At 39.9% G+C, this 26,528-nt stretch overlaps 1 protein-coding gene across 6 annotated transcripts in view; it reads right to left on the minus strand.

Annotated features, from left to right (window-relative positions):
* Positions 1–26,528, minus strand: part of Slc16a9 (solute carrier family 16, member 9) — a 50,803-nt gene that overhangs the window by 18,275 nt on the left and 6,000 nt on the right. For 4 of the 6 annotated variants that reach the window (XM_013514882.1, XM_005385933.2, XM_013514881.1 and 1 more), the window contains exon 2: positions 9,157–9,388. In XM_013514882.1, the coding sequence (XP_013370336.1) occupies positions 9,157–9,352 (196 nt within the window). In that variant the 5' untranslated portion in view covers positions 9,353–9,388. Of the gene's footprint in view, positions 1–9,156; positions 9,389–12,575; positions 12,598–17,644; positions 17,754–26,528 lie in introns of those variants that run through there. The other 2 variants (XM_005385932.2, XM_005385931.2) reach the window with 2 other exon arrangements.

Genomic DNA, 26,528 nt, shown 5'->3' on the forward strand with positions numbered 1-26,528 from the left:
CAATGCAAGGTTGCAGTTTCAAAACAGAATTGTATAGTACAGTCTCTGGATTTCAGAAAGATACAACACTGGCCTCGTATGCAGCAAAGTAAAACTGGGACTGCTGATGTCAATGCTGCACCACGATGGAAAAATTGACAGAGAAACTTCGACACACCTGAAGCCTGAGCTGGTAACTTTTTACAACAAAAGCAAAGGCAGAGTAGACATTTTTCCTGAGTTACACAGCAACTATGATGTCACTCGAAATACAAAGCTTTGACCGATGGCTGTGTTTTACTCAATCCTGGGCACGTGGCCTGAATAGTTTGATAGTTTACAAAAGAAAATAACAAGTGCAAAATATCATGGAGAAATTTTCTTAGAGGATTGGGACTGGAATTCATAAGAGATCACTTCAACAAAGAAAGAGCAAAATGTTGCCGCCCAGGGAACTGCAAAAAAAAACCCAAAACACTGGTAGCTCACAGGTGAACAGCCAGGTGTAACATCACAAAGCCCTATTACAGCAACAGGAAAACCAAAAAGATGTCAGCTATGCTCTACAAAAAAGGACAGGAAAACAAAACATTGGGGTAAGCGATACTTGTGCATGGAACATGCAGTTTTCATGTGCGAAGACTGCCTCAAGTATGACAACTGAAGCAAAGATTGTTTCTGCAGTAGACTTTTGTTTGTAGTTATATTGTAGTTCACATAAGTATTTGTTTCTCTTTTTAACTTTTATTTCATGTACATAAGAAAATCATTTTTAAATTTGAAGAGGAAAAAAATAAAAATTTCAAAACAAGATAATAGAAAAGCAAAAATGTTTAATACACTGCATACTGTTATCTTTAAATTAGTTACTCAGAGTGTAAGATATAGCCATTTAATTGTCCAAACAATATTAACACAAACCTTTCTTTTCAATGAACTAAGAGAAATTAGTAGTATAATCATTTTAAGTATATTGTGTGTGTGTGTGTGTGTGTGTGTGTGTGTGTGTGTGTGCTTTTCCCTTCCTTTTTTTTTCCCCTTTTCAGGTTATTTCTGATGTTATCTTTTAGGTCTTGTGAGAAAGTATGCAGCTAATGTGAAAATGTTGATGTCTATTCTAAGCATTCATTACATATTTGATATTTTATTTCACTGTTATCTTACTTTCCTGTTAAATGCATGTTATACAATATAGTAAGAAGCTCCTGACAAACAACAGGATCAGTGAGATACCAAGTATGTCCTACAAAAAAGACATGAAAGCTAAGCACGTGTACTGTCACATGTAGGTGAGATGTGTGTGTGGAACATGCACTTATCATGAGTGAAGACTGCATAGGTATGAGAGCTAAAGCAAAGGTTATTCTTGTAGAGTTCTATTAGTACTTTGTACTTCATATAGGAATTTATTTCTGATGATATCTTTTAGGTTTTGCAAGCAAGTACACAGCTGATATGAAAATGTCGATGTGTATTCTAAATGTGCAATACATATTAAGAATTTGATACTTCATTTTATTGATATTTTAACTTCCTGTTCACTCTATATTGCATAGTATAATAAGAACCTCCTGACATTTAAACCAGTGAGATGCCAAGTATGTCCTACAAAAAAGACAGGAAACCTAAGCAGATGTGCTGTCCGTGTCAGTGAGAAATGTGTATGGGACGTGCTGTTGTCATGTGTGAAACTACCTTAGGTGTGACAACTGAAGTAAAGACTATTTTTGTTGTAGAGTTCTATTGGTATTGTCATTGTGGTTCATATAGGATTTTATTTCTGTTGTTATTTTTTAGACGTTGCAAACCAAAAAGTCGATGTTGAAAATTTTGATGCTTTTTTATAAACCCTCAATAAATATTAAAAATTAAATAATGTTTGATAGTTTTTACTGTTAAGTACTCATTGCTTAATATAATAAAACTTGCAAAATCAGAATTAATAATTCATGAATAGAAATACTTCTGAAGAACAGAGGTGGGTTTTGTACACCCTTCAGTATGCTCCTTTAACACAGAAGTGCTGATGCCCGTAATTAAGTCTGCTTGGAGAACAAAAGTACAAAACAAAAGACCTCCCTGCAGTTTCAGCAGCTGGATTGTCTAAAAATGACCCCACATATCTCCTTGAATTTGAAGAATGGCTTCCAGCCAAAAGGTGCTCTGGCTCATCTTAAAACCACAAGGCTATCAGAGTCCTCTAGTTAGTTACCTTCTGCTCCTCCTGAACAAGTCAGGTTTCAACCTAACAAACAAAACCAGTAAAGAAGCCACACTAAGAGATTTATGTGAGGAACGGAGGCTCTGGGCCAGGTGATACTTTACTAGGTAGGCAGGTCCACAGGCTGTGGGGCAAGCCCATCAGGAAGGGCAAGTTTGAACTCTCAGGCACAGGCCCAGGCTGCCACCCTCAGGCAATGTCTGTCCTGGGAAAAGCTCACTTCTGCTCTTCCGATTTTGCAACAGATTCCATCAAAGCCTTCCAGATTATCAAGGATAAGCTCCTGTTCTGAAAGTTAACTGATTATAGACTTTACGTGCACCTGGGAAATACCTTCACAGCAATGCTAAGATGAGAGTAGTGTTTGAATCACCAGGAAATGTGGTTTAGCCAAGTGGACACACACAACTGACCATCACAGCTCCCAACACAATCCTTCTTCTCCAGCCCAATTTGCTTCACCAAACAAGTAGTCTGCAGCCCAGACTGCCCTCTGCCTGTCTGTCTGCCTGCAAGAGGGCATCCTCCCCTTGGCCCATCTCAAAGACTATAAAGCTGCAACCAGGCCAGACCTTGGCCTTTACTTTCCCTCTGCCTACCTCTGCCCTGCCTCTCCCTTAATCCATTTAGGTCCCCACCCTTAGGCTTGGCAAACCAAATTCAAAAGAGAACCTCACCTAGGTGTTAAGTGTTAACTGCTAAGTCTAGATTTATAGAACCCCAAGCATCTGTAACCTTCCCTAGTCTATAATTTTGTCCAAAAGGAAGTACAGGAATTATCCAAAAAGGTGGAGGACTTTTGCAAATAAAAGAAAGGAGACGCATGCCACTGGTGATGAAGACCCTGCCCAACACCTCAGCATTAAGCCTCCCTGTCCTGCTCCTCCCTTCCTTCTTTGTAAAAACCCCTAGGGTCCTTAAGGCTGGCACCCCTGTATCTTCTCAAGCTTGTGCCCCTTCAATAAACTTGATTTCTTCCCATACTCTGCTCTCTCACTGTGTACAGCCCAGACTTGCCCAGGTAGTACCAGTCAAAGAAGAGAATGCAAACAAAGTAGCCCAGTTTGGAGCACTTAACATAGAGTCAGAAAGCCCTGGTTAATCAGAACTCAGACGCATCCAGTGCTGAACCTTGGAACTATGCTGCAGAAACACCCACTTGGTTAACTTGGATTCAAGTTAACCTTTGACATTGTTAACCTCTGCCAACCTTTGTACAACCCACCACTTTCCCCCAGGTAACCTCAAGACAGAGACCACACCCAACCCATTCCTTTCAAGCTGTCTTAACTCCTGCCTAACACATTATGTAATTTCCATCCCTCACGCAGTTTAACACTATTAACGTGGCCACCTCAAAGCACATTCCCAAGACGGCTTGAACCTATTTTCCAGGATCAAAATCCCAACCACCCCTGAATAAGTGTGTGGTTTTTTGGTTTTGGTTTTATTTTTGATTCTGCGTATGTGTACATGTGTGTGTGTGTCTGTGTCAATGCGGTTGACTTTATCTTTAGTAAACAAACAAGGTTATTTCATGCTTGTTTTTCTCATTGGTATCTGTGAAGACTCAAATGAGTAGCGACCTTTTCTCCTGTCTTTTCCCTGAAACCACAGACCCCTCATAGGCATAAGTGGCACCTCCCATGGGGGTCTTGGCAGGGAGGGCGTATAAACACATCATGAGGAGGAATGCATTGGCAAGGTGTGGCCTGGGAGGAAGACCCTCCCATCCCCAGCTTTACTCATCCCAGGCATCATCTGGACAAACAAATAACTCAGGTCAGACAAAGAAATATGTTTTCATCAATTATGCAAGGTTCAAGAAGACCTTGCCTCAAAATTTTTAAAAAATATTTTTAAGTGGGCTAAGTGCATAGCTCAGTGTGAGGGGTCTGGGTTCAATCCCCAGTCCTGCAAGAAATTACAAGTTATTAATAATTAAGGTTATGAGTCAATATGGTGCACACCTGTAATCCCAGCACTTTGGGAGGCTGAGGCAGGAGGTTCATAAATGCAAGTCCCAGCCTAGGCAACTTAGTGACTTCATGAGACCCTGTCTCAAAAGTAAAAAACATAAAAGGTCTTAGGAATATAGCTCCGCACAAAATACCTAGGTTCAATCCCTAGTACCATGCTACTGCCCCAAGAATTAAGTTTATAGAGAAAGTTTAGAATGACATACTTTTTCATAGTTCTAATGTGCTAGTAAGAACTACTGTCCATTTTGCAAATGAGAAAAGAACCAAAAGCAGGAGGGGGACATAGAAAGAATGTGTCACAAACTTGTACTGTACCAACTCCCCAGGACAAATGTGATCATTATGTACTACAAACATACAGAAATAAAATGGGCATTAGTAGATTCCCATAGCCAGCTTTGTTCAAGATAAAGGGATGAGTCTTTCAATTCTAGATGTTTATGCATAAATTTGGGAAAGTTCCAGCTCTTCTCTTACCTTCTTCCAAGCAATGGTTTTGTCATTCATCCTGAATGGTCACTTTCCTTATAGGGTCTACCGTTTCATTGGAACTGCTTGGGAGAATGATTTCATGTGTGAGTGATGTCTTCTCTAATAACTAACATTTCTTGAACACTCACAGTATGCCAAGCACCATCACAATGATCCCACACAATAATCAGGTAAGTCCGGTACATTTCTTTTTTTTTTTTTTTTTGGTTTTGGTTTTGGTTTTTCTCCGGTACTGGGAACCAAACTCACGACCTTGCGCATGCCAGGCAGGCGCTTTTGCCGCTGAGCTAAATCCCCAGCCCCAGTCCGGTACATTTCTTATCTCCAATTTAAAGATGAAGAAACAGGTCCAGCAGGTTACCTGAACTCAGGTGCCATTCTTCCTTGCCCTTAGAGAATGTGTATTTTGAGCACTACCCTTTAAATCTTGAAGACAATAATGCCCAGCTCACTTTGCTGTTACATGGGTCAAGGAAGATAAGGTAGTTGGCTGTGAAGGTTAAAGTGGCTGGTAGGAAGCCTTCTGTGCGTGATGGAAGGGTCATTTGGAGAATTTAAGGCAAAAGTATGTGAATGTACAATGCGTATGTTGTTTGGCAAATGCTTTTATTCTGTTGCACTTTGGTCAATTATAAAGTTTTGGAGGTCAGATCACAGAATTGATCAATGATGACACCAACCTGACTTTCTCTAGACAAAACTGGGTAAAGAAAATAGCTAATGTTTTTCTAATATGGCATAGCCTGGTGTATCAGAATGGACTACAGAGTGAGCTAAAATGTAGATTCTGGGGACCACTCCTTTGCCCCACCTTTGCTCCTCACCTACTGGTGGGTTAGACTTTGGCTTTATATGCAAGCTCAAGTAATTCCTACATCCCCCAATTTAAGAGCAACTGTAGGTCTGACTGCAAAGTTCACCTCCCATCAAGCAAATGTATGTAAATATATATACATATAGATAAACTCATAAGGAAGCAATGATGTCTATTTGTTTTTTTTTTTCACCAGAGCCCCAGCAGGACAAGGGTCATTGAACATATATTTTTTGTGATATCCATGGCATGAGGAATGCCATACCCATGCAGAAGCCTACAGTAATCCAACTTGTACAAAAGTTGTGACAAAATGAACTTCAGAGAATTATCTAAAAATTGAAATCTCATGAGAGAAGTTTCCAATCAGTGGTAGTTTCCAACTAAAATCACTTTTGAGTCTTCAGAAAAAAATTCATAGGGCTAAGGGTGTAGGTCAGTGGATGAGTACCTGCTCCGCGTGCACAGCACTCTGCACCCAACTCCCAGAACATTAAAAACAAATCATGTATCTGAGTTGCATCAGAGACCAACTGAACTAGATTGGCTTAGGATCAAAAGCCAAGCAATTATATGCTCAATTTTTCTAATTATCTCCCTGGTTAGACATAACTGATAAAATCAGATGTGGTGGTACATAATTGTAATCCCAGCACCCAGGAAGCTGAGGCAGGATTTCGAGTTCAATCCCAGCCTGTGCAATTTAGTGATTTAGAGAAAATGTCTCAAAATAAAAAATAAGAAGGGCTGGGAATGTAGCTCAGTGCAAAGACTCTCACTTCAGTTTAATTGAGAGACAGAGAGAGAGAGAGAGATGATAACCATGTGAGTCACCAATATGAAATATATTTGTCCTACTTCCAAGGTAATACTGATCTGATTTTTTTCAACAAAACCAAGTTGTCAAGTGGGTAGGTGGTCAACGTGGCTCACAAACTGTTAGACCCTACTTGTTAATACAATATAACCACAGCTTTCAAGATTTATTGCTTAATTTATGCTACAAAGAACCCAGGGACACCAACTTTCAGTATGCTCAATAGAGTCAGCTATGCTCACAGCTGGATACGATGATGAAAGTACACTAACATTACAGACAGCTAAGTTAGGTAGAAATGTTATAAGCCATCAGGCAGGGCTGGGCCCTCGAGAAAGTCAGTGCAGATGATGAGAGCACATTACAACTGTTCCTGGAGGCGCATCTGCTGAAGGCCAGACCTCAAGATAAAGACAGAATGACCAGGCCTGCTGCCTCCCCAAAGGATAAGCATTAAATTAAAGATTATACTCTAATGGGTAGCACTTGACCCAATAAAGTCTAGATAGACAGCAGTCACCCAGGTGGGTGATCAGGACCTCCTGATCCATCTCTTTCTAAAAAAGTCCTTGTCCTTCACATGTACCCTTGCTACGTGACCTGCTTTCCCACTGGATCAATATTACTAAGCAGCTAGCTCTACTTGTAATCTTATTGGTTGATCAGAGTTTTGAACCACATCGTACCCACCTCGTGATTTTGCTCTATAAAACTTCCTTTGAGAAGTGGGCTTGTTGGAAACCCACTTTTGGGTCCCTTCCCGTCTCTCAGGGGCTATCTCAGTAATTTTTTCCTCCTCTTAACCTCTGCTGTTCCTCACAATTCATTCTTTGATTCTGGGAAACACAAACTCAGTGTATCTGACATCTAGCAGGTTGGGAGTTGCGTTTATTCCCCATATATCACTAGCACAAGCATGTACACATACATGCACACACTCCCACAGTGTTAGGTTTTGTCTTTTTCCTGTTATTTCATCATTCTTGAACTCTCTGCTCTCCTTTCTGTTACCTGTAAAAGCTTTGACCAGCTGATTCAAGGCCTCCCACCCAGGTGATGACATCAAGCCTAGAAAAGGTAAATGGCTTGCAAAGTTTCGCTCAGCTGACAAGGAGACCCTCGTGAAGGCTTCATCCTGCAGGGGATCTCAGCTACCCCTCCTCTCACCTGGACAGAACTTACAAAAAGAAACTTTGAAGCCGGGCCTGGTGGCGCACACCTATAATCCCAGCACTCGGGAAGCTGAGGCAGGAGGATCATTGTGAGTTCGAGACCAGCCTGGGCTACAAAGTGAACTCAAGGCCAGCCTGAACTGCATAGTGAGACCCTGTCTCAAAAAGACCAAAGAAAAGAACAGAAAAAAACTTCGTTCTCTAACTATGTGCCAAGGAGGACATTATTTCAATTATCTTTTGACCCTTTCTAGAAGCCAAAGCAATCAGATTTTTACTGTGTTTATTAAAAAATACAAGTGGTGACTAATTAGAAAACATTTAAAATGTTTTATCATCTCCAAGCAAAGTTGTTTGCTAGAAAGCAGTGTTTTCAAATCCCTTTAATATATCAATTACCATTTGCTTGTACTTTGATAGATTTACAAACAATCCTTATTTTTAAAATCTCTTTCAAACAAATCTTGGGCAGCCTCTTCCTGTTTCTCTTGAGCTCAGAATGGCAGTATTATTTCCATTTGTTTAGTTAGGTTTAGTTACCTTATCTGACACAGCCAGAGGATCCAGCATTGTTTTTCAAGTCTTGTGCATCTGGTTTCTAATTTGACAAGGTATCAACAATTGGAAGTAACTGCTTCCCTTGCCCCAAGGGCTCCCCTAAAAATCTGAGGCACGATGTATTTTAAAGCACAAGCGGCTAATGCACTGTGTTGTAAACATATTTTCATGAATCCAGTGTAGAACTCAAAAGCATGTTACAAATCACTACACTCAAATTTCCCCCCAAGAGTAGAGTGTGATTTGCTCAAGGAATCATGGCACATTCATAGCATAAGGAAAGGGACGTCTGGAGGGCTGGCCCCATTTATGTCACCGTCTCAGCAAATTTATGCTTAAATAGTTCCAAGGAGGTGAGAGTGATGGTGGATGAATATTAATGCAGAGTCCAAACTCTGACTCCAGAAGTTGAGTTGGCATATGATATGAACAGTAAAAAGGAACATAAAAATCTTCTACCATTCTCTTTAAAGATAGAAATCACTATTATATAATATTATATCAATATCATTATATAACTATGTTATATCATGTACCATAATATTAATTTTAGAGATACACAAAGCACAGCACATAGACCATACATAACCCTGAGTTAAAATGCTTGGGACTACACTTTGCTATGTCAGATTTTTCTCATGGAGTCATCACAAATACAGGACCTGGGATTTGAGCAGTGCAGCTGAGTCAGCAGAAATCAAGAGCCAGGAGGCAATTACCTAAAGGGCAGCTGAGCCATAGCCGCCCACATACCTCGGCCACACCCAGCACTGCACTTCTCCCTCCTGGGTTCCTCTCGGGGAAGCACGTGTGTCCCTCACTAGACTTTGAGCTTCTGAAGGGCAGGAACCATGCATTTGCGATTCATCTTCCCACTTGCTGCACCTAGCACACTGCCTGGCACATAGCAGCAAATAAATGAAGGAAGGAATGACTGATGACCTTATGTGATTCCTGGGTTTTCACACAGATCTATTACAGGGAGCGAGGGGTGCTCTCCTCTCAAAGACAATAGGAAAATATATGTTCTAGTAAAAGCAAAGAGCCTTGCACAATGCAAGTGATGCAGCAAGTGTAATTAAATGATTAAAGAGTAGAGAGGCATAAAGTTACCCACTTACTTGCAAGCAAGCCAACTCCACTTGCCAGGGACCCGACCCAAGCTGTTTTTCCTTTCCCTTCACCGAAGGCATCCAGCCACTCTATATATAAGACTCCAACCGCCAGCGGGGACCCGTAACACAAAAACTGAGTGAAGAAGGACACGAACACAATCACCCAGCCCCATCCGCCGTCGGGTGACTTCTTACGTTCCATCGTACGGTGACGTTAAGGCGGGGTTCTCTGCAGGTCCTAAAAACACAAACAGAACAGAAACGAAACGCACATTAGAGTGTGGTGACACTGTACTTTGGACTAAAATATCTCCTCCCAAATTAAATAAATAAAAACTCTCTAAACGCACACATGGACAAAGGACCACTGACATATCAAGTTAACTTCAGAAATATCATTTATGATCTCTACAAATCAGGCAGCTACTAGTACAAAAGAAGATTTTTTTTAATTGTAAAAAAGACATAGAGTGAAATGTCTACTTCTTCACCAGGTTCCCATCTCTTCCCAACCACCGGGGAGTCACTACTTTTAGTTTCTCAGTTCTTAGTTTCTTGGGCTCCCCAGGAGGAGACCTCTGGGAAGAAGCAGATTTCATAGGAGTGCTCTGGGTCAGTGTCTGTGGTAGGGAACACTCTCAGAGGGGGAAAATAAGTTGCCATGCTGCTGGAAAGGAAGGGGTTCACAACTTGTAATAGCTACATCTTGGGGGCAGCCTATATGTTCATCAACAGAAGAATGAATAAAGAAAAATGTGGCATTTATATGTAATGGAGTACTACTCTACCATAAACAAGGATCAATTTGAGGTATGTGTAAGAAAATGGATGTACCCTGAGACCATAATGTTAGGTGAAATAAATCAGACATGGAAGCTTAAATATTGCATTGTTTCTCTTATATGACTATCTCAAAGTATAAATAATTTAAAGAGCAAAATAGAAGATAGATAATAGGGAGAAAAATGAAGGCGCTTCTAATGTTCCTGAGATGTTTGCAGGCTGCCCCTCGTGCTGCCATGCTGACCCCTCCCTGGATACAGGTCACCCCACGAAGGGTGTTGACCTCCAAGGGTGCAGCTCCCTTCAAAAGAAGCCATCTGGGTCCAGAAAGGTGGTCAGCTGTAGGCCATCTGCCAACATCACACTAGCAGCAGGGCCAAGGCACCTGCACTCCTAAAAAAAACTGAAGGGAGCTGGCAGCAACCACGTTCCCCAACCCAAGCGTCCTTCCAAAGGTTCCTCACACACTTACGGCAGAACTGGAAAGGTATTCTTAGAGTTCCTCTTTTTCTACAAAAGGGAGCATATTGTACATTATATTCTGCACTTAGCATCCTCAGAGATTTTCTTCTCTCAATACACAGGAAACATCTTTAGTCTTTATTTCATTTAATCAGTGCAGTACATGGTATCTCACCTTATGGTTACATGCTTTCTTGTTTATTGATCTACTTATTGAATAGGCTGACTGTTTGCCTGGTTCAAAAATGAAAAGGGGGTAGGGATGTAGTTCAGTGATAGAGCGCTTGCCTAAAATCTGCGAGACCCAGGCTTTAAATTCCGTACCACAGAAGAAGGAGGCGGCAGAGATATATTCCGTACCACAGAAGAAGGAGGCGGTCCGCTATCTACCCTTTTCCCACCTAATCCTTATCTCCTCCATAGGGAACAGAATTCGCTTTTTAAATATATCATTTTACAGTTTCTTTATGAATATGCCAGCAAACTCTATAGATTTCCTCTATTTTTTACATAAAAATATGGCATATTGTACACGCTGGTATCTGCCTATTTTCATATGAGAAACACCTTGAAGCTCTTTCACATCAATGCATGCCATCTTCCTTGTTCTCCTCTTACTGTTCCACTGAATTCCAGTATAGGGCTTTCTCTTAACTTGTCTAACCAGTCTCCTATGGCTGACAAGGAACAGCAAATCTGCTGTAAAGAACCTTACACACATAAATATCTGTCCTGCTGATGTGCATATCTATTAAGTGATAAAGGAACAGCTGAGTCAAAGGGAGGGTACTTTTGTAACTGCTACTGATATTACCCAGTTAAAGAGATCAAATCAGTTTATCCCCAGCAATTTGAAAGTGTTGTGAAACTTTTGGATTTTTGACAATTTGTCAACTTTAAAACAGTATTACAAACTAGGCATGGCAGCCTACACCTGCAGCCCCAGCACTCTGGGAGGCTGAGGCAGGAAGATTGCAATTTAAGCCACGCTGGATAATTTAGTGACTTAGAGAGACCCTGTCTCAAAAAAAAAAGAAAGAAAGAAGTCTGTGGATGTAACTCAGTGTGAAGTGCTTGTGTTCAATTCTTAGTAACACACACACACACACACGGATTTTATTGTGATTTTAACTTGCATTTCTCACAGTATAAATGTTATATGTTGTTTCATGAGCAAAAAGCTGTGTGGAATTCCTGTCTAATTACTGGTTATGTTTGATTATGTTTCTAGTATGTTTCCATATGTTTCTACTCTGCTCCTTTGGTTTGTTTATTCATATACCATTACCAGATTAATTTCATTACTAAGCCTTTTTATAAAAGTTTTTAAAATATATTTCAATCTCAAGTGGAAATAAATTTCTTCTCTATCTTTCCATCAGGGTACTTCTTTTCAATATTTTTCTAGCTATTCTTGTTTACTGTTTTATATGAGCTTCAGAATTGACTTTTCTGCTTCAAAAAGGATTCTTACAGTGTTTTCATTAGGATTCAGTTAAATTTAAAAATAAATTTAAGAGCCACATGGGGCGGCACATGCCTGCAATCCCAGCTACTTGGTAGGCTGAGACAGGAGGATTTCTGCAATGCTCAGCAATATCCCCTGTCCTTTTTATTTTTTGTTTTGAGATACCATCTTGCTATGTTGCCCAGGCTGGCCTCAAACCTGGGATTCTCCTACTTAGCCTCCCAAGCGGCTGGGGTTATAGATATGTGCCATCACACCTAGCTATGTTGAATCTTTTAAGAATATGGTATGGTTTATATTTGTGCAAATCTCTTTTTCTGTTCTTAGTATTTAAATTTTTCATTTACTGCCCCTTGATGTATTTTATCATTTTTACTAATCTGTGTGTGTGTGTGCACACGTGTGTGGTACTGGGGACTGAACCCAGGAACTTCACACTGAGCTAAATGCCAAGCAGTTCCTCTTTTTTTCCAGTGCATTTGGAGACCCCAGGTCTGATCTCTGGGTCTACATCTGCTACTTACCCTGTAATGGCTCTACCATGACAGGCTCAGAGTTACCTTCAACAGGTTTGCCAAGCCATTCGCTTGGCTGTTGTTTTATCAGATAATGGGTGAAGACAGTAAGAAGACCGTTCGTTCATCCACGCACTTCCCTAATTAGATGACAACGCATTTGGCTCCTTAGGAGTCATGGCCATGCCCTCATTTACCTGTACTGAATGTCTTCACTTGGAATTCACAGTGCTAGGCGAAACACATCACCACTTCCGAATGGCCCTGTGTACAAATTAGCTTTCAATATTTAATAACTAAAAATGGAAAGACAGTATAATTTGTGTATAAAACTTTAAAATCTAAAATCCCAATGCTCGAACAACATGATTGTGTTGATAGAACAATTAAAATTTCCAGGCACAGTATAGCAGAAAATGCCCCCCAGTCAGTATGCTTCAGTCTGTTATTGCCAGGTAATAGTTCCTGTTCCAGTTCTGGTTGCTCCTGTCTCTTAGAAACGGTCGGTTATTGTGATGTATAGCTGCTCACTATGATGCACATTGTATAAACCAATCCCCAGTTGACAAGCCATTCTGCCTCTGGACTTTCTGCTTGCTTATCTCATATAAGTCCTAGACCATGAGAGATCAGGGCCTGATATTCTGGGAATGATCTCAATCAGTGCCTGCTGACATGAATAAATTTGCCTCCAAATCCTGGGTGTCATTTCAGTGTTTCTGCTTGCCGTTGCAATAGAAACCCTTTGAAATAATCAGGTATATGTCTCCACCGGAAGTGTACTCTCTCTAGTGACTACTCTGTTATAAAGGTAATCAGTGAAATCTGATCCTTTGTTATGGTTTGGGTCTCAATAGCTCCCCAAATCCTCATTCAGTCATAGGTGGGGCTTTTTCAGAGGTGGCTGGATCTAGAGTGTGTGATGCTGGGATTAAGCGTGTGTGATTACTAAATCAGTCCACTGATTGGTTTGGCACTGCCTAATCCCAGGAGCCTGAACAAAATATAAGGGACAGAAAGAGGCTTGTCTCGTCCCTTGTTTTGCTACCTTCTGCTCACCATGATCTGTTTCTCCTTTGCAATTCCTGTCTGCCATTCCCACCCTGCCTTGGAGCCAGCTGATTATGGACTGAAACCTCTACAACCTGTGAGCTAAATAAGCCTTTCCTCCCTTAATTTGTGGGTATTGGGCATTTCTTCTCAGCAAGGAGAAAAGTTACTAACACATCCTTCTAAGGACAATTTAGTGATTTATAATTCCTGTTCAGATACCCTTTAAGGAAAATGTAGTCTGAGTTCTCCAACTAGATAATATATGACAGAAAGAGCCAACCATCTAATGACTCTGACAGGATGTATGAAGACAGGTGTAGATGTGACTGTTCTTCATCAAATCCTCAAATTACAACATGAAAAGCGGGCAAGACATAGGCGGAGCAGTAGAATCGGGGAGAAGAAAGCCAGTATTTCCTGGGAGGTGAGAGTGAGGAGGATTAATTATCTTCCTTGTCAATTTTCAAACATAAAAGTAGACAGTTCAACATCCCTGGTCATTCAAGAGATGCAAATTAAAACAACAATGAGATTCCATCTCACCCGGGAAAGAATGACTATCATCAAGAAATCAACCAGTAACAGATGCTGGAGGGGCTGTGGGGAGAAAGGATCCTACTCCACTGTTGGTGGGAGTGCAAACTGGTGCAACCACTGTGGAAATCAGTGTGGAGATTCCTCAAAAAAACTATGATTGGTGGTCCCATTTAACCCAGATATTCCCTTTCTGGATATCTTCCCAGCAGAATTAAAAACATTGTACCACAGAGATATAAGTGCACCCACGTTTATAGCAAGAACAATTTGTAATAGCTAGATCTAGGAAACAACCCAAATGCCCATCAACTGAGGAATGGATAAAAAAGATGTGGTCATTTTATATAATGGAGTATCATTCAGCTATAAAGAAGGATAAACTGGAGACTTTTATATGTAAATGGATGCAACTCAGACCATACTCATAAGTGAAATAGCAAACATATAAACATTGTATTGTCTTCCTAGTGTGAGAAGCTGAAAGAGTAAATGTGATCCAAAACGTACAATAGATATTGTAAACTGCAAAGAAACTTCAAAAGGAAAGAGAAACTGCTTCAGGGGAGTTGAAAAAAAGGAGGGAAAAGAAAAAGGAAATATATGTATATATATATATATACATATATATACATATGTATATATATATATATACATATACACACAAAAGATAGTTAAACTAGTTATACTACTAATTTCTCTCAGTTCATTGAAAAGATAGATTTGTGTTAATATTGTTTAGAAGTGAAATGCTGACATCTCGTACTCTGAGTAACTAATTTAAGGATAATAATACACAATGTATTAACCCTCCTATCACATGGTTTTGGAATTTTCTTTCTTTTTCTTTAAAATAAAAATTTTTTTTAAAAGTAGGCAGAAATTATTTTCGATACTAAATACCTCTGCTTTGCCTTGCCTTGCCTTCGGGTGACATTTTGACATATAAGCCAGGAGCCAGAGAAAATCTCCCAGAAAATGATTAGAAAAATGCACCTTTGAAATACTAAGTGCCCATGTACATCCACTGAGATTAGAAAGACGAGGTTGTGCAGGGTTGACTAACAGCTTCTGACTATCTCGTGGTTTAAAGTACAAGCAGGCAGACATGCAACTGAGTGATAGTTGCCTCTGTGGGGCCTTGGGTTACATTCCCAGGAATGCCAAAAAAAGAAAAAGCACCTCATCTCAAAAGAACACGGTAAGAGTACTGCTTAGTGATTTCCTGTTTTCACCTAACTCCTATGGTTCCCTCTGTTGCTTAGCTGCCCTTCAGTGGGTATTTCTCACAGGGAATTCCAACCTGTGGCTTGTGGGTTGGACACACTGGCTTGCTAGAGCCACACTGAGTAAAGAGGAATTGTCTCGGGCTGCATATGAAATATATAATATAGTCAAGGCATGTAAGTAGTAAAATTTCTTTTTAAAAGTATTTTTTACTGGACACAGGTATGTCGTGACTTCAAAAGTTAGGAATGCTCAGAGGCAATTTCAGAAGTAGGCCAGTATGCAGTTCTCCCTTTTGTTTTGGCACTCGATTTCCCTTTTGGAACACAGGTCTGGCATATGGGTGGAGGTCTGGTGGAACAGTTCATCCAGATTTCTTCACCTTGACCAATTGAGTATGAGTTCACTAGAGTGCATGATGGAGGTGATGGACAGTACATGTCTGGGAATAGAAAAAAACAAAAGCAATCAAGGCAAGGGCTACAGTGAAAAGTCACAGAAGCTAGAGTAGAAGGTCTCACAGACTAGGTTGGTTTTAAAGAACATGGTGATTCATGGAAGGGCGGCCCAGGCAAAAGAACAACATGAACGCTGGTGTGGGTAGGTCTGGAGGAATTTGAGAGGCAGGTCTCAGAGCTCACAGAAGGAAGGTAGATCAGAGAGATGGCACTCTCTTAGGAAGAATGTGTTTCAAGAAGCCTATATTCATAATATAACATAGGATTCTTTCCACACTTTATATAGTAAGTCCTAACATTAATGGTCTATAACAAGATCTATAAGTACAAAAGGCATTGTATGATTTGGACTAATGTTCTAGGAGTATATTCACAATTTAGGAGTATATTCATAATGTCTATATGAAAATATACTTCTAGGAGATGGGTATGCTGATAGTATATATGGTAAACTCTGAAAATTTGCAATCTCTTTTTAGTAGAATGTTAATTAAACAACAATCTGCATGATCAAATGCCTTAAAAAACTCAAAATTAGACACTGAGTGACTATTTGAGGAATACTGTAACTGAAAGGCAGTTTTGTCAAAATACAGGGTCTAGCAGGATATCACAAAATCAATTATAACTTGAAATATCAGTGTATTTCTTTATTTTATCTTAAAAATTAAATACAATTCATGCATTCTGACCCTCCCAAGGAAAAGAGAAGGGCATGAAATAAAACTAACAATAAGAAGGTTCCACAATTCAGGACAATTGGGTTATGCTTAGCAGAAAGGACAACCTGTCTCCTAAAGCTGGAGTTTGTTTTGCTAAAGAGAAAGGAAAGTTGGCAAGTTCCAGTCACTTCCTCCGGAAAATGACCAGGACTGTTGATGAAAGTCCACATTTCATTCAGGTAAAGTTTTTACATTCCAGTACTGTAGCTCACATTTAGTTCCATTCAAATGCTAGTTGTTTGCTTTTCTGACTCTTTATTTTGGCAGAAACTTCTGTTTTCCTGGATAGAGGTTGTAAGAATTTCATATTTGGCATTTATATCTACATGTAATATTAACATGGACGCTATAGGTCCCTGAAATGTATAGACATTGACTATACTAATTTTTTCAAAATACAGCAATGTACAATTAATTTAATCTTATTTTTGTGGCCCCTGTGGCCTGGGAAATGCAGCTCATGCCCGGCTCGCTTTGTCTTGATCTAGTCAGCTGTCAGATGAGTTACAAGTCTGACTTGTCTCAGGGCTCTGGGACCTTCGGCTACACTTAATTTTGGCTCCTGGAAGGTTCTAAACTGTGAGCGAAGATGTGGGAAGCCAAAACCCTCATTATGTTGCTGGTGTAAATAAAGGGTCTGCAGTCACTTTGGAAAACAGTCTGAAGGATGGAAATGTGGAATGACGGGTAAAGGGTACAGAGTTCCTTTTGGAGGTGATAAAAATGTTTTAAAATCAGACCATGGTGCAAGTTACACAAGAGAAGTAGCCTAAAAATGACTGTTTGCAGCACACATTGAATTAGTCAGTTTTACCTTATGTGAATTATATTCTCAGTAAAGCTGTTAAAACACTCCAAAGGAATCAAAAACCTATCTTAATTCTGATTCAAATATACATAATGTTTCATACACTGAAAAGCAGACCTGCTTAGCCAGAAGAGATTCTAATACTGATACTGCTCTTTCCCCTGAACTGTGACTGCTGTCCCACCAAACAAATATTATTTATTATTCTCAGTTTCAGGAAAGGGCTCCTGGAAATTGAGAAATAATTATTTGGAAATAATATCTAAGAATGTAAGCACACGATAGCTCTTTGGGTAGTTAATAAAAAGTAAATAAAAATGTAGATATTATTTGGGAATCCTAAAACTCATTAAACAAACAGACTTTAATACATACAGAGGCTCATGAATCAAAGATAAATTAATTCAACTTCATTTCATTTCACTTAATGAGACAAGCATAAGAAAGGTAGTGAGTCATCATACCTGTTTCTAGCTCTTGAGTCTGCCTTCTGCCTATCACAGCTGTGACACTGCTTCTACTTTCACTTCCCCATTTTTAAGCGTTTTCATTCTATAGTGTCTGAGAGGTAAGAAGTGCTGCATCTGCACCACTTACAAAGCAATCAGCACACCGATGACTTCTGCTGACAGAAAGCCAAAATAGGGATGTAAAAATCATGTTATCTTTAAAATTAATCCTTATCAGCCAAAATTAATTTATATTTATAGGGAAAAATCAGTATACTAAGATAGAATGTAGATATAATATACCAAATGTTGTATATGTGATAAAAATTGATGAATATTTACAGACAGTAGACACAATGTCTACCAACTGAATGGATAAATGAAATGTGATATATCCATATAATGAAATATTATGTAGCAATAAAAAAGCTAGCAATGCGTGCAATGATAGGGATGAACATTAAAAACCATAAGGCAAGTGAAAGAAGCCAAAACGAACACATGCCTAGAAGAGGCAAATCAATAGAGACAGAAAGTGGATTAGTGGCCGCCAGGGTCTCGGCGCTTTGGGGGAGGGTGTGGCGAGTGGCTACTCGTGATGATGAATTTAAGCAAATGCTCTAAAATTGATGGGGGTGCCCCGGTACAGGAAAAAAAAAATTGATGGGGGTGATAGTTACACTACTTTGAATATACTAAAAACCACCAAGCTGTACATTCTAGGGGAATCATAGAGTATGTGAATTACAGCCTAATAAAGATGTTATTTTAAAAATAATGGTGAACCTCAACTGTGTACATTTCTCAAAGCTCATTACACTGTATACCTGTAATTGTCAAATTTTATTGTATATAAGTTATAGTTCAACAAAGCTGACTCTTACAAAGAAAATAATAATGCTATAAATGCATGGTTCAATGATCATAGAGATACCTGATTTGGCGATTTTTAAAACATCAACATCTGTATTAGACTTGTCAGAAATGGGAGGCCAGTGAGGGCAGTGACCCTCTCCCTGCCCATGGCCACGCCCCTGACCAACTCACACACCCAAGGTTTTACCCCAGAAACAGGTGTGTGCCAGGGTAATAAAGGCAGATCATATGTTTCTTATTTCACTTATTGCTTTGGCAAAGAACACTGGAGCGAACCTTTCCTGAGGTACAGGAATGACTAAAAGAATACAGGCAATAAAGCATCAGTCAGAGTTTCTTTTCTCTCTCTCTCTCTCTCTCCCTCTCTCCCTCCCTCCCCCCTATCCCCCCCCTCGTACCCCTTGCTCCTTTGTGTGTGCCTGCACGCGATTCAAGGAACTGAACCCAGGGCCTTCACATAGAGCTACATCCCCAGCCCACTTTTTTTTTTTTTTTTAATTTGAGACAGGGTGTCACTAAGTCTCTAAATTACCAAGCCTGGGTTCAAACATCCTCCTGCCTGGGCCTCCCTGAGCACCAGGGTTGCAGGTGTGGGCCACAACTCTGTGTAAGGCAGTTTCTGAAGTAAGCATCAGAGACCCGTGGGAGTTTTACGGACTACGGAAAAATGAGATAACAGAAAACAATATGAAGCAAGCCATTAGCATTAGCAGCCTTTTCCATGCTTGACAGCCTCCTTCATCCCCCTTAGTTTTACACGAAAATGCCATCCAGAGAAAGTGGGGAAATTGGTCCAATAGTTGGTTCTAGAATGATAGGAACTGAGTAATGGTCAAGATCATGGGCTTTACTTTTCAGTGTGTATCTGGGTTCTGATTCAGTCTGTGATATTCATCATGTAAGTCAGAGCTGATTCATGTGTCTCAGCTTTTCTTTGTTCATTTATAAAACAATGGATAATAATGAATTGAAAATGTGAAAGACACTACTTGACATATAGAGAAAAGCCTATAAATGTTAGCTATTGATTTGATTTGATTTGATTTGATTTGATTTGATTTTTTGGTATGGGGAATCGAACTCAGGACCTGCGTTTACCAGGCAGGTGCTGTGCCATTGAGCTACATCCCCGGCCCCTAGGTATTGATTTTATAACTTCAATGGGTTTCTGATAATTTCTAAGGAGTAGTTATGGCTACTCACCCCCTAATTCTAGTGCAACTAGTTACTGATCATTTAGAAATCTAGGGCTTTTGTGGGTTTTTCATCCTTATATATTAGTTAATACTTAGGACATTAAAACCAAGACCTGAGTATTGGCAAATTGCAATTTGGCATAATTCAAAAGTCTAATTTATCACAGGTTAAATATCCCTAACCCAAAAATCCCAATCTAAAATGCTCCAAAAATCTGACACTTTTAGAGTGACACACAACTTGATGTTACAAGTGGAAAATTTCACACTTGACACATAGCAATCAAAATAAAGTGCACTAAAAATACTGTATAAAAGGCCATATAAGATTTGCACAAAACGTAAACAAACTTTGTGTTTAGACTTCAGTCTTATCACCAAGATGTCTCAGATAGATAGATAGATAGATAGATAGATAGATAGATAGCTATTCCCCCTGAAGTCAGAAACACTTCCAGTCCCAAGCATTTCATATAAAGATTATTCACTCTGTATATTAGGATTTGGCTTTCTTTCTAGTTTCCGGTTCAAGGTCTCAGCACTTAAGTACATTAGGAATTTCAGAAATCTGCATTATTTTTTTAAGTACTAGGAATAGAAACTAGTGCCTCTGCACTGAGTTACATCCTCAGCCCCTTTTCTCCTTTATTTTGAGAGACAGTCTTGCTTAGTTGTTAAGTTGCACAGGCTGGGCTTGAACTTGTGATTCTCCTGCCTCAGCCTCCTTGAGTTCTAGGATTACAGATGAACACCACCACGCCCAGCTGAAATCTGCATTCTTTAAACTGCACCCTGTGTTTTTGACCCAGGACAGCCCTAGTCATACTCAGAAACATCATTAAACCACAGTGATTCTCAACCTCGACTGGGATGGGATCATCTGGGAAGCTGTACACACTCCTGGAGCCAGATCTCAACACCAGACTCCTCTGGCTGGCATCTTACACTTCTACTTCTAGAAGTTTCCCAGGTGATTCTACTGTGCAGGCAGAGGTGAGAAGCACAGCTCTGGGACAGAATTACAACTTTTCACCAACTGTTCCCTCTTGTCTCAGTGGAGGGAGAACTCAAAGGAGGGAAAAGGATAAGAAGCAATAGGTAAAGAAGGCAGGGCCTGGAGCTGGCCTAAGTGTGTCAACCCTGTCTTAGTCATTCGGCTGCTATAACAAAACCTCCTAAACTGGGTGTCGCATACATAACAGAGATTTACTTCTCAGAGTTATTAAGCACCAGAGGCCCCAAATCAGGGTAGATTCATTGTCTGGTAAAGACCCACTTTCTTGTTCATAGATGAGGGGCCTGGCTATCACACGGGGAAGGGGAAAGGCATCTCTCTCATTATAAGGACACTCATCCTGTTCGTGCAGGCTCTACCCGCAGGACCTAATTGCCTCCCAGTGGTGTCACACTATGGATTAAGATTTCAACATATGAACTGACAGGGAGGGGTGAACTCAAACCATAGACTATCCTGACTGACCCACAGAAGCAGCAGCCAGACCAGGTTGTTCTTTCTGCTCCACCCTGTTGTCTACACTGCCCGGGACATGGCTCATTTAGCACAGCCAGCACCATCTCCAATAGAAATCAAAACAAAATTCTTGAAGAAACGATCACCATTGGAAAGATAAGTTTCTTGATTTTTCTATAAAATGTTCAGGAAAATACAGGAGACAGTGTGGTACAAAATTTAAAAGATGAATGTGTCCATTTATCTTCAGATTCACCAAGGGCTTTTTAATGAAAATATGAGAACGTGGTATAAGAGAATATCAAATGCCTCTTTACAATGACCTCTAACCATCTAGCATGGCTGAGTGAATTTTGTGATTATAGAAAAGTAAGCACCTCTCTCCAAAGACTCAAACCTTGACGAAAAAGAGAGAATAATAATTGGACCTTTGCAGGGGAACATGACCTCTGTGAGCACACTCGAGCACAGAGGGAGAACAAAGGAATGAGGAGCAGCCCGCTCCCTCCTCACTTGTGGCATTTGGCTTTGTCCCTACTGGTGGCCGCAACGTTATTAACCCCACGCTTTGATGTGGTGAATGCCCACAATCTACTGGCTGGTCTCTGGCTACAGAAAGAGGCTCATTTCACCCGTGGGGCTCCGGAGGGAGCCAGCACACTCCACGTCTAGCCAAAAGAGAGGAAAATCTCTTCCTTGCTTTCCCAGGGTCCTGAAGGGCCAAGCACAAGCTCACCCACCCATAATGCCATTTTTCTGATGTGCAGCAGCCAAGAAAAGGCCCAAAACTCTCTGGGCAGCCAATGTCAAGGCACTCACCCCACCTCTCTCCATCCACACCACACTCCCTGCAGCCTCCCTGTCCACAACTGCATGGGCACAGCTGGAAGGGAAAACCCTGAGATCCTAATGTGTCCATGGTGTTGAAGAAAAGAATTATAATAAGGCTATCAACGTAATGATAGAGCAACTCATTAATTTGTTCACATTAGTACAATACCCTCTCAGCTTGAGAAAGGTAGTAAGAGAAAGGCTACGATTTTTTTTGGTAATGATATGAGGTCCACAGAACAGCTCATAGAATTTCTACTTTTACTTCACTAGCTACAGCTTCATACAAAGACACACACAGATGTTTATATCTATGGATATGTAGAGAAATAATTCGAGAACATGTAGTACAGAAATGCAGGCAAAGGCTGGGCCTAGATAACCTGAGTGCACATCTCACCTTCAGCAGCTGACTTAAATACGTGCATTTAAATCAGAGGAAATGATTACATTTATGGCATCATACTGCTGTAGCGATTAACTGAATTAGTTTATGGAAAGTACTTAGCAGAGTGCCTGGCACACGGTAACTCTAACATGAATCATCATTCATTTTTATCCCTTTAACCCTAATCAACTTACAAAGTGATTTCTTTTTAGCTTGGCACAGCTCCCCTTAAAATCTGAAAGCACTGAACCTAAAACATGTCTGGCCAGAATATCAACATTCTGACGCATAACACAACACCCCATCTTTTACTGGACCCTTGGTCCTTGGTTCTTACCTGCACTGAAAACATCCCTGTCCAAATAAAGAAATGACATTTTCAACACCCTTTAGTATAGGATTTTTTTTTTCTCTTTTGGTATTTTGAGACAAGGTTTTGCTTAGTTCAGACTGGCCTTGAACTCACTATGTAGCCCAGGCTGGCCTTGAATTTGCAGCAATCCTCCTGCCTCAGCCTTTTAGGTGCTGAGATTACAGGCATGCAGCACCTCACCTCATGTTTACTATAGTTTGACAGAAAGAAAAGTCAACAAACAAGAAGAAAGAAGTCTTATCACAATGACAATAGACTGGCTGCTTTTAGGTCACTTAGAGTTCTTAGGTCATCAATAGTCAAGAAATGATTTAAAACAGAAAAAATATACTAACATTTAAGAGTGGTTTGCTTTCACTTCGTTTCCCTCACTTTTTCCCTCCCTTTACTTCTCTCTCTCTTCTTTTCTTCCTGTCCTCTGATCTTCCCTAAATTCAACTTCCCTGCAGCTAACCCAGGGGACACCAAAGGGTAGAATAGCATTAGCCATACACCTGAATTTCCTGAGGTTAGAAAACAGAGCAAAGAGGAACTCAGTGGGATCGCAGATGTGCTGATTTGGGGGATATTTCTGCAAGGGGAACAATATAATACAGGACACACATTCTACAAGATTATTTATAACAGTCACCCAAAGAATGATACACAAGAGAGTTCAGGAAATCTGTCCACACACCAAGACCAAAGAATCTATCCAAGGGCTTGGATCTCACAGAAACATCCCACATGAGCCCAACTGAAGACCCACATCTTACAACAGTGCCTCCCACCAGTCCAACTGGAAGCCCAAAGCCCACAACAATATCCCATGCAGGCCTGTTTCATGGATCTACACTGGGAAAGCCCAAAGGTCAGTGGTGGAATCTAGAAAGTCTGTGCCAGCAGGATGAAGGATCTGTGCTAGCAGGCTGAGGGATCTACACTACAGCCAGGAAGTAACATACAAAGTAAGAACCAGAGCTCCCCCGAAAAGTGCCACAGCCATCCTCAGCAACAGTGAGGTGCTGAGGTCCTCTAATGGTGAAGACACCTGGGTTCCTATTAGGAAAGCCAACACAGCAAGCTTCTTTAGGAGACTGAGCTGTGCACCTTCTTTCCCTCCAGAGTCAGGAAGCAATGCTGAGAGTGAGCACCAGAGCTCCCCCAAAGTGAGCCAAAGCTATTCTCAGTGCCAACAAGGTCCTGAGCTCCTCAGAGGATGAGAACAGCCATGTTCATCGGAAAGCCAGCATGAAAAACTCCTCCTACAGAATCAACAGCTCCTTATAGCTTCTACCAGCTCCAAACACCCTTCCTTTGCTCCCAACAGCCTTCTATTCTTCTTCTCCAGTTCTGCCTCTTATGTCACTGGCAACAATCCTCAGGTGGGTCTCCCTCACCCAGCACCATGCCTACTCAGTTCAGCTGGGGGTTATAAAGTTGACCACCAGTTGTCAATCCACTACAACAGAAGAGACAACTAAATGGATAATGGAAGTAATAATAATCAAAAGGATTTGGCAGGAGCTGTCAGAAGACATTAATAAAAAGCTAGATGAGCTAAACAAAATGATACAAAACCTGAATGACCAGTTTAACAAAGAATTAGAGTCTATGAAAAGGTTTCAATTGGAGATCCAGGAGATTAAAATTATATGAAGTATGAACAGTAAAAGTGAACAATATGAGGACAGAATTTCAGAAAAAGACAGTGATGCTTTTGAAGACAAACTACTTAGACACCTTGAAAACAGAACGTGAAAAATGGATCCAACATCTGCTAGATGATGCAAAGAAGATTAATCTAAGACTAACTGGAATAAGTGAAAAATCAGAAGACAACACAAATGGCATAAAAAAACTTTTTACAGAAATAACTGTGGAAAACTTCCCAAACATAGAGGGAAAAAAATTAATATACACATGAGTGAGACACACAGAACTCCAAACATCCATGACCAAAAGAGAACCTCAATGTGCTGCCTTATACTCAAAGTAGCAGAAAACCATCATGGGGATGAAATCTTCAAAGCTGTTAGAGAAAGGCAAAAAATCACATAGAAAGTAAACCCATTAGAATTACAGCAGACTTCCCTTTGCAAATCATAAAAGCCAAGAGAGCTTGGAGTAAAGTGTTTCAAGCTCTAAAAGATAACATCTTCCAAACCTGACCTGTGTATCCTGAAAAATTTTCTTTTGAAACCAGTGGAGAAATAAAGTATCTCCATGACAAGGAGCACCACAAGAAATTCAGGATCACTAAACTAGAATTACAAAAAATTCTCATAGATATCATACAAAAAGACAATGAAACCAACAATGCCAATAAGTCAAAAAGAATGAATACATCTGGTGGGATGAGCAGCTAAGCAAAAGGAAAAAAATTAAGGAAATCAGCGATAGGAAAATAATGTAGTGGCAGGAAAAAGTCAGTACCTCAGCAGTAATTCTCAATGTGAATTATCTCAGTTCCCCTATCAAAACACAAGGTTGGCAGAATGAATCAAGAAACAAAGTCCAACAATACGCAATATACAAGAAGCACATTTAAGTCAAAAAGTAACTCAGATTAAAAATCAAAGGATGGAAAACAATATTCCACCAACAGGAGCCCAGAAACAAGCAGGAGTAGTTACTTGAATTTCAGATAAAATCAATTTCAAGTCAAGACAGATCAGAAGGCACAGAGAAAGTCATTACATATTGGTTAAGGCAACAAATTCAACAGGAAGAGATGACAATTATAAACATACATATACCAAATACTGACACACCCAACTTCATAAACAAACACTAGACATGAAAATCAGATAAAAACCAATACAACTGTAAGAGTGGACCTCAATACACCACTGTGACAGTCAGATCAACTAGGCAAAAAAATCAATAAAAAAAAATCAGAGTTGGACCAAGCCTTCAAATAAATGGACTTAATAGACATCTACAGAGTGCTTCACCCAATATTAGAATAAACATTCTTCTCAGCAGAACTTGGTACTTTCTCCAAAATAGACCACATACTGGCCCATAAAACATGCTCAAGTAAATGTAAAAAAAAAAAAAGAAAGAAAAAATAGAAATTGTCCCATGTATATATCCTAGTGCAATGAAGCTTAAAATCAATGGCAAAAGACACCACCTAAACTATGCAAACATATGGAATTAAACAAAAGCTTCTTGAATAATCAATGTGTCACAGATTAGACAGTTCCTATAATCAAACATGAATGCCAGTACAACCCAACGAAACACATGTGACACAATGAAAGCAGTCCTAAGAGGGACATTTATAGTAGTGAATTTCCACATCAGAAAAACAAAATGAGCTCAAATAAATAATCTAATAATTCATCCCAGGGATGTAGAAATGATTCAACATACACAAATCAATAAATGTAATATACCACATTAACAGAACCAAAGACAAAAACCACAAGATCATCTCAATATATGCAGAAAAAGCATATGACAAAGTCTAACATCTGTTCATGATAAAAACCCTGAAGAAAATAAGCATAAAATGTCTTTATTCCAATCTGATAAAAACCATCTATGGAAAATCAACAATCAATATCATACTAACTAGAGAAAGGCTGAAAACTTGCCCTCTAAAATCAGGAACAAGACAATGATGTTCACTATGACTACCCTTGTTCAATATAGTTCTTAAAACATTAGCCACAGCAATTAGATAAAAGAAAGAAATAAAACAAATATGGATAGGAAAGGAAGAACAAATTATTATTTGCAGACAACATGATCCTCTACCTAGAAGACCCCAAAAA

This window comes from Chinchilla lanigera, unplaced genomic scaffold (genome assembly GCF_000276665.1).
Source record: "Chinchilla lanigera isolate Chin_1 unplaced genomic scaffold, ChiLan1.0 scaffold00024, whole genome shotgun sequence".
NCBI lineage: Eukaryota > Metazoa > Chordata > Mammalia > Rodentia > Chinchillidae > Chinchilla > Chinchilla lanigera.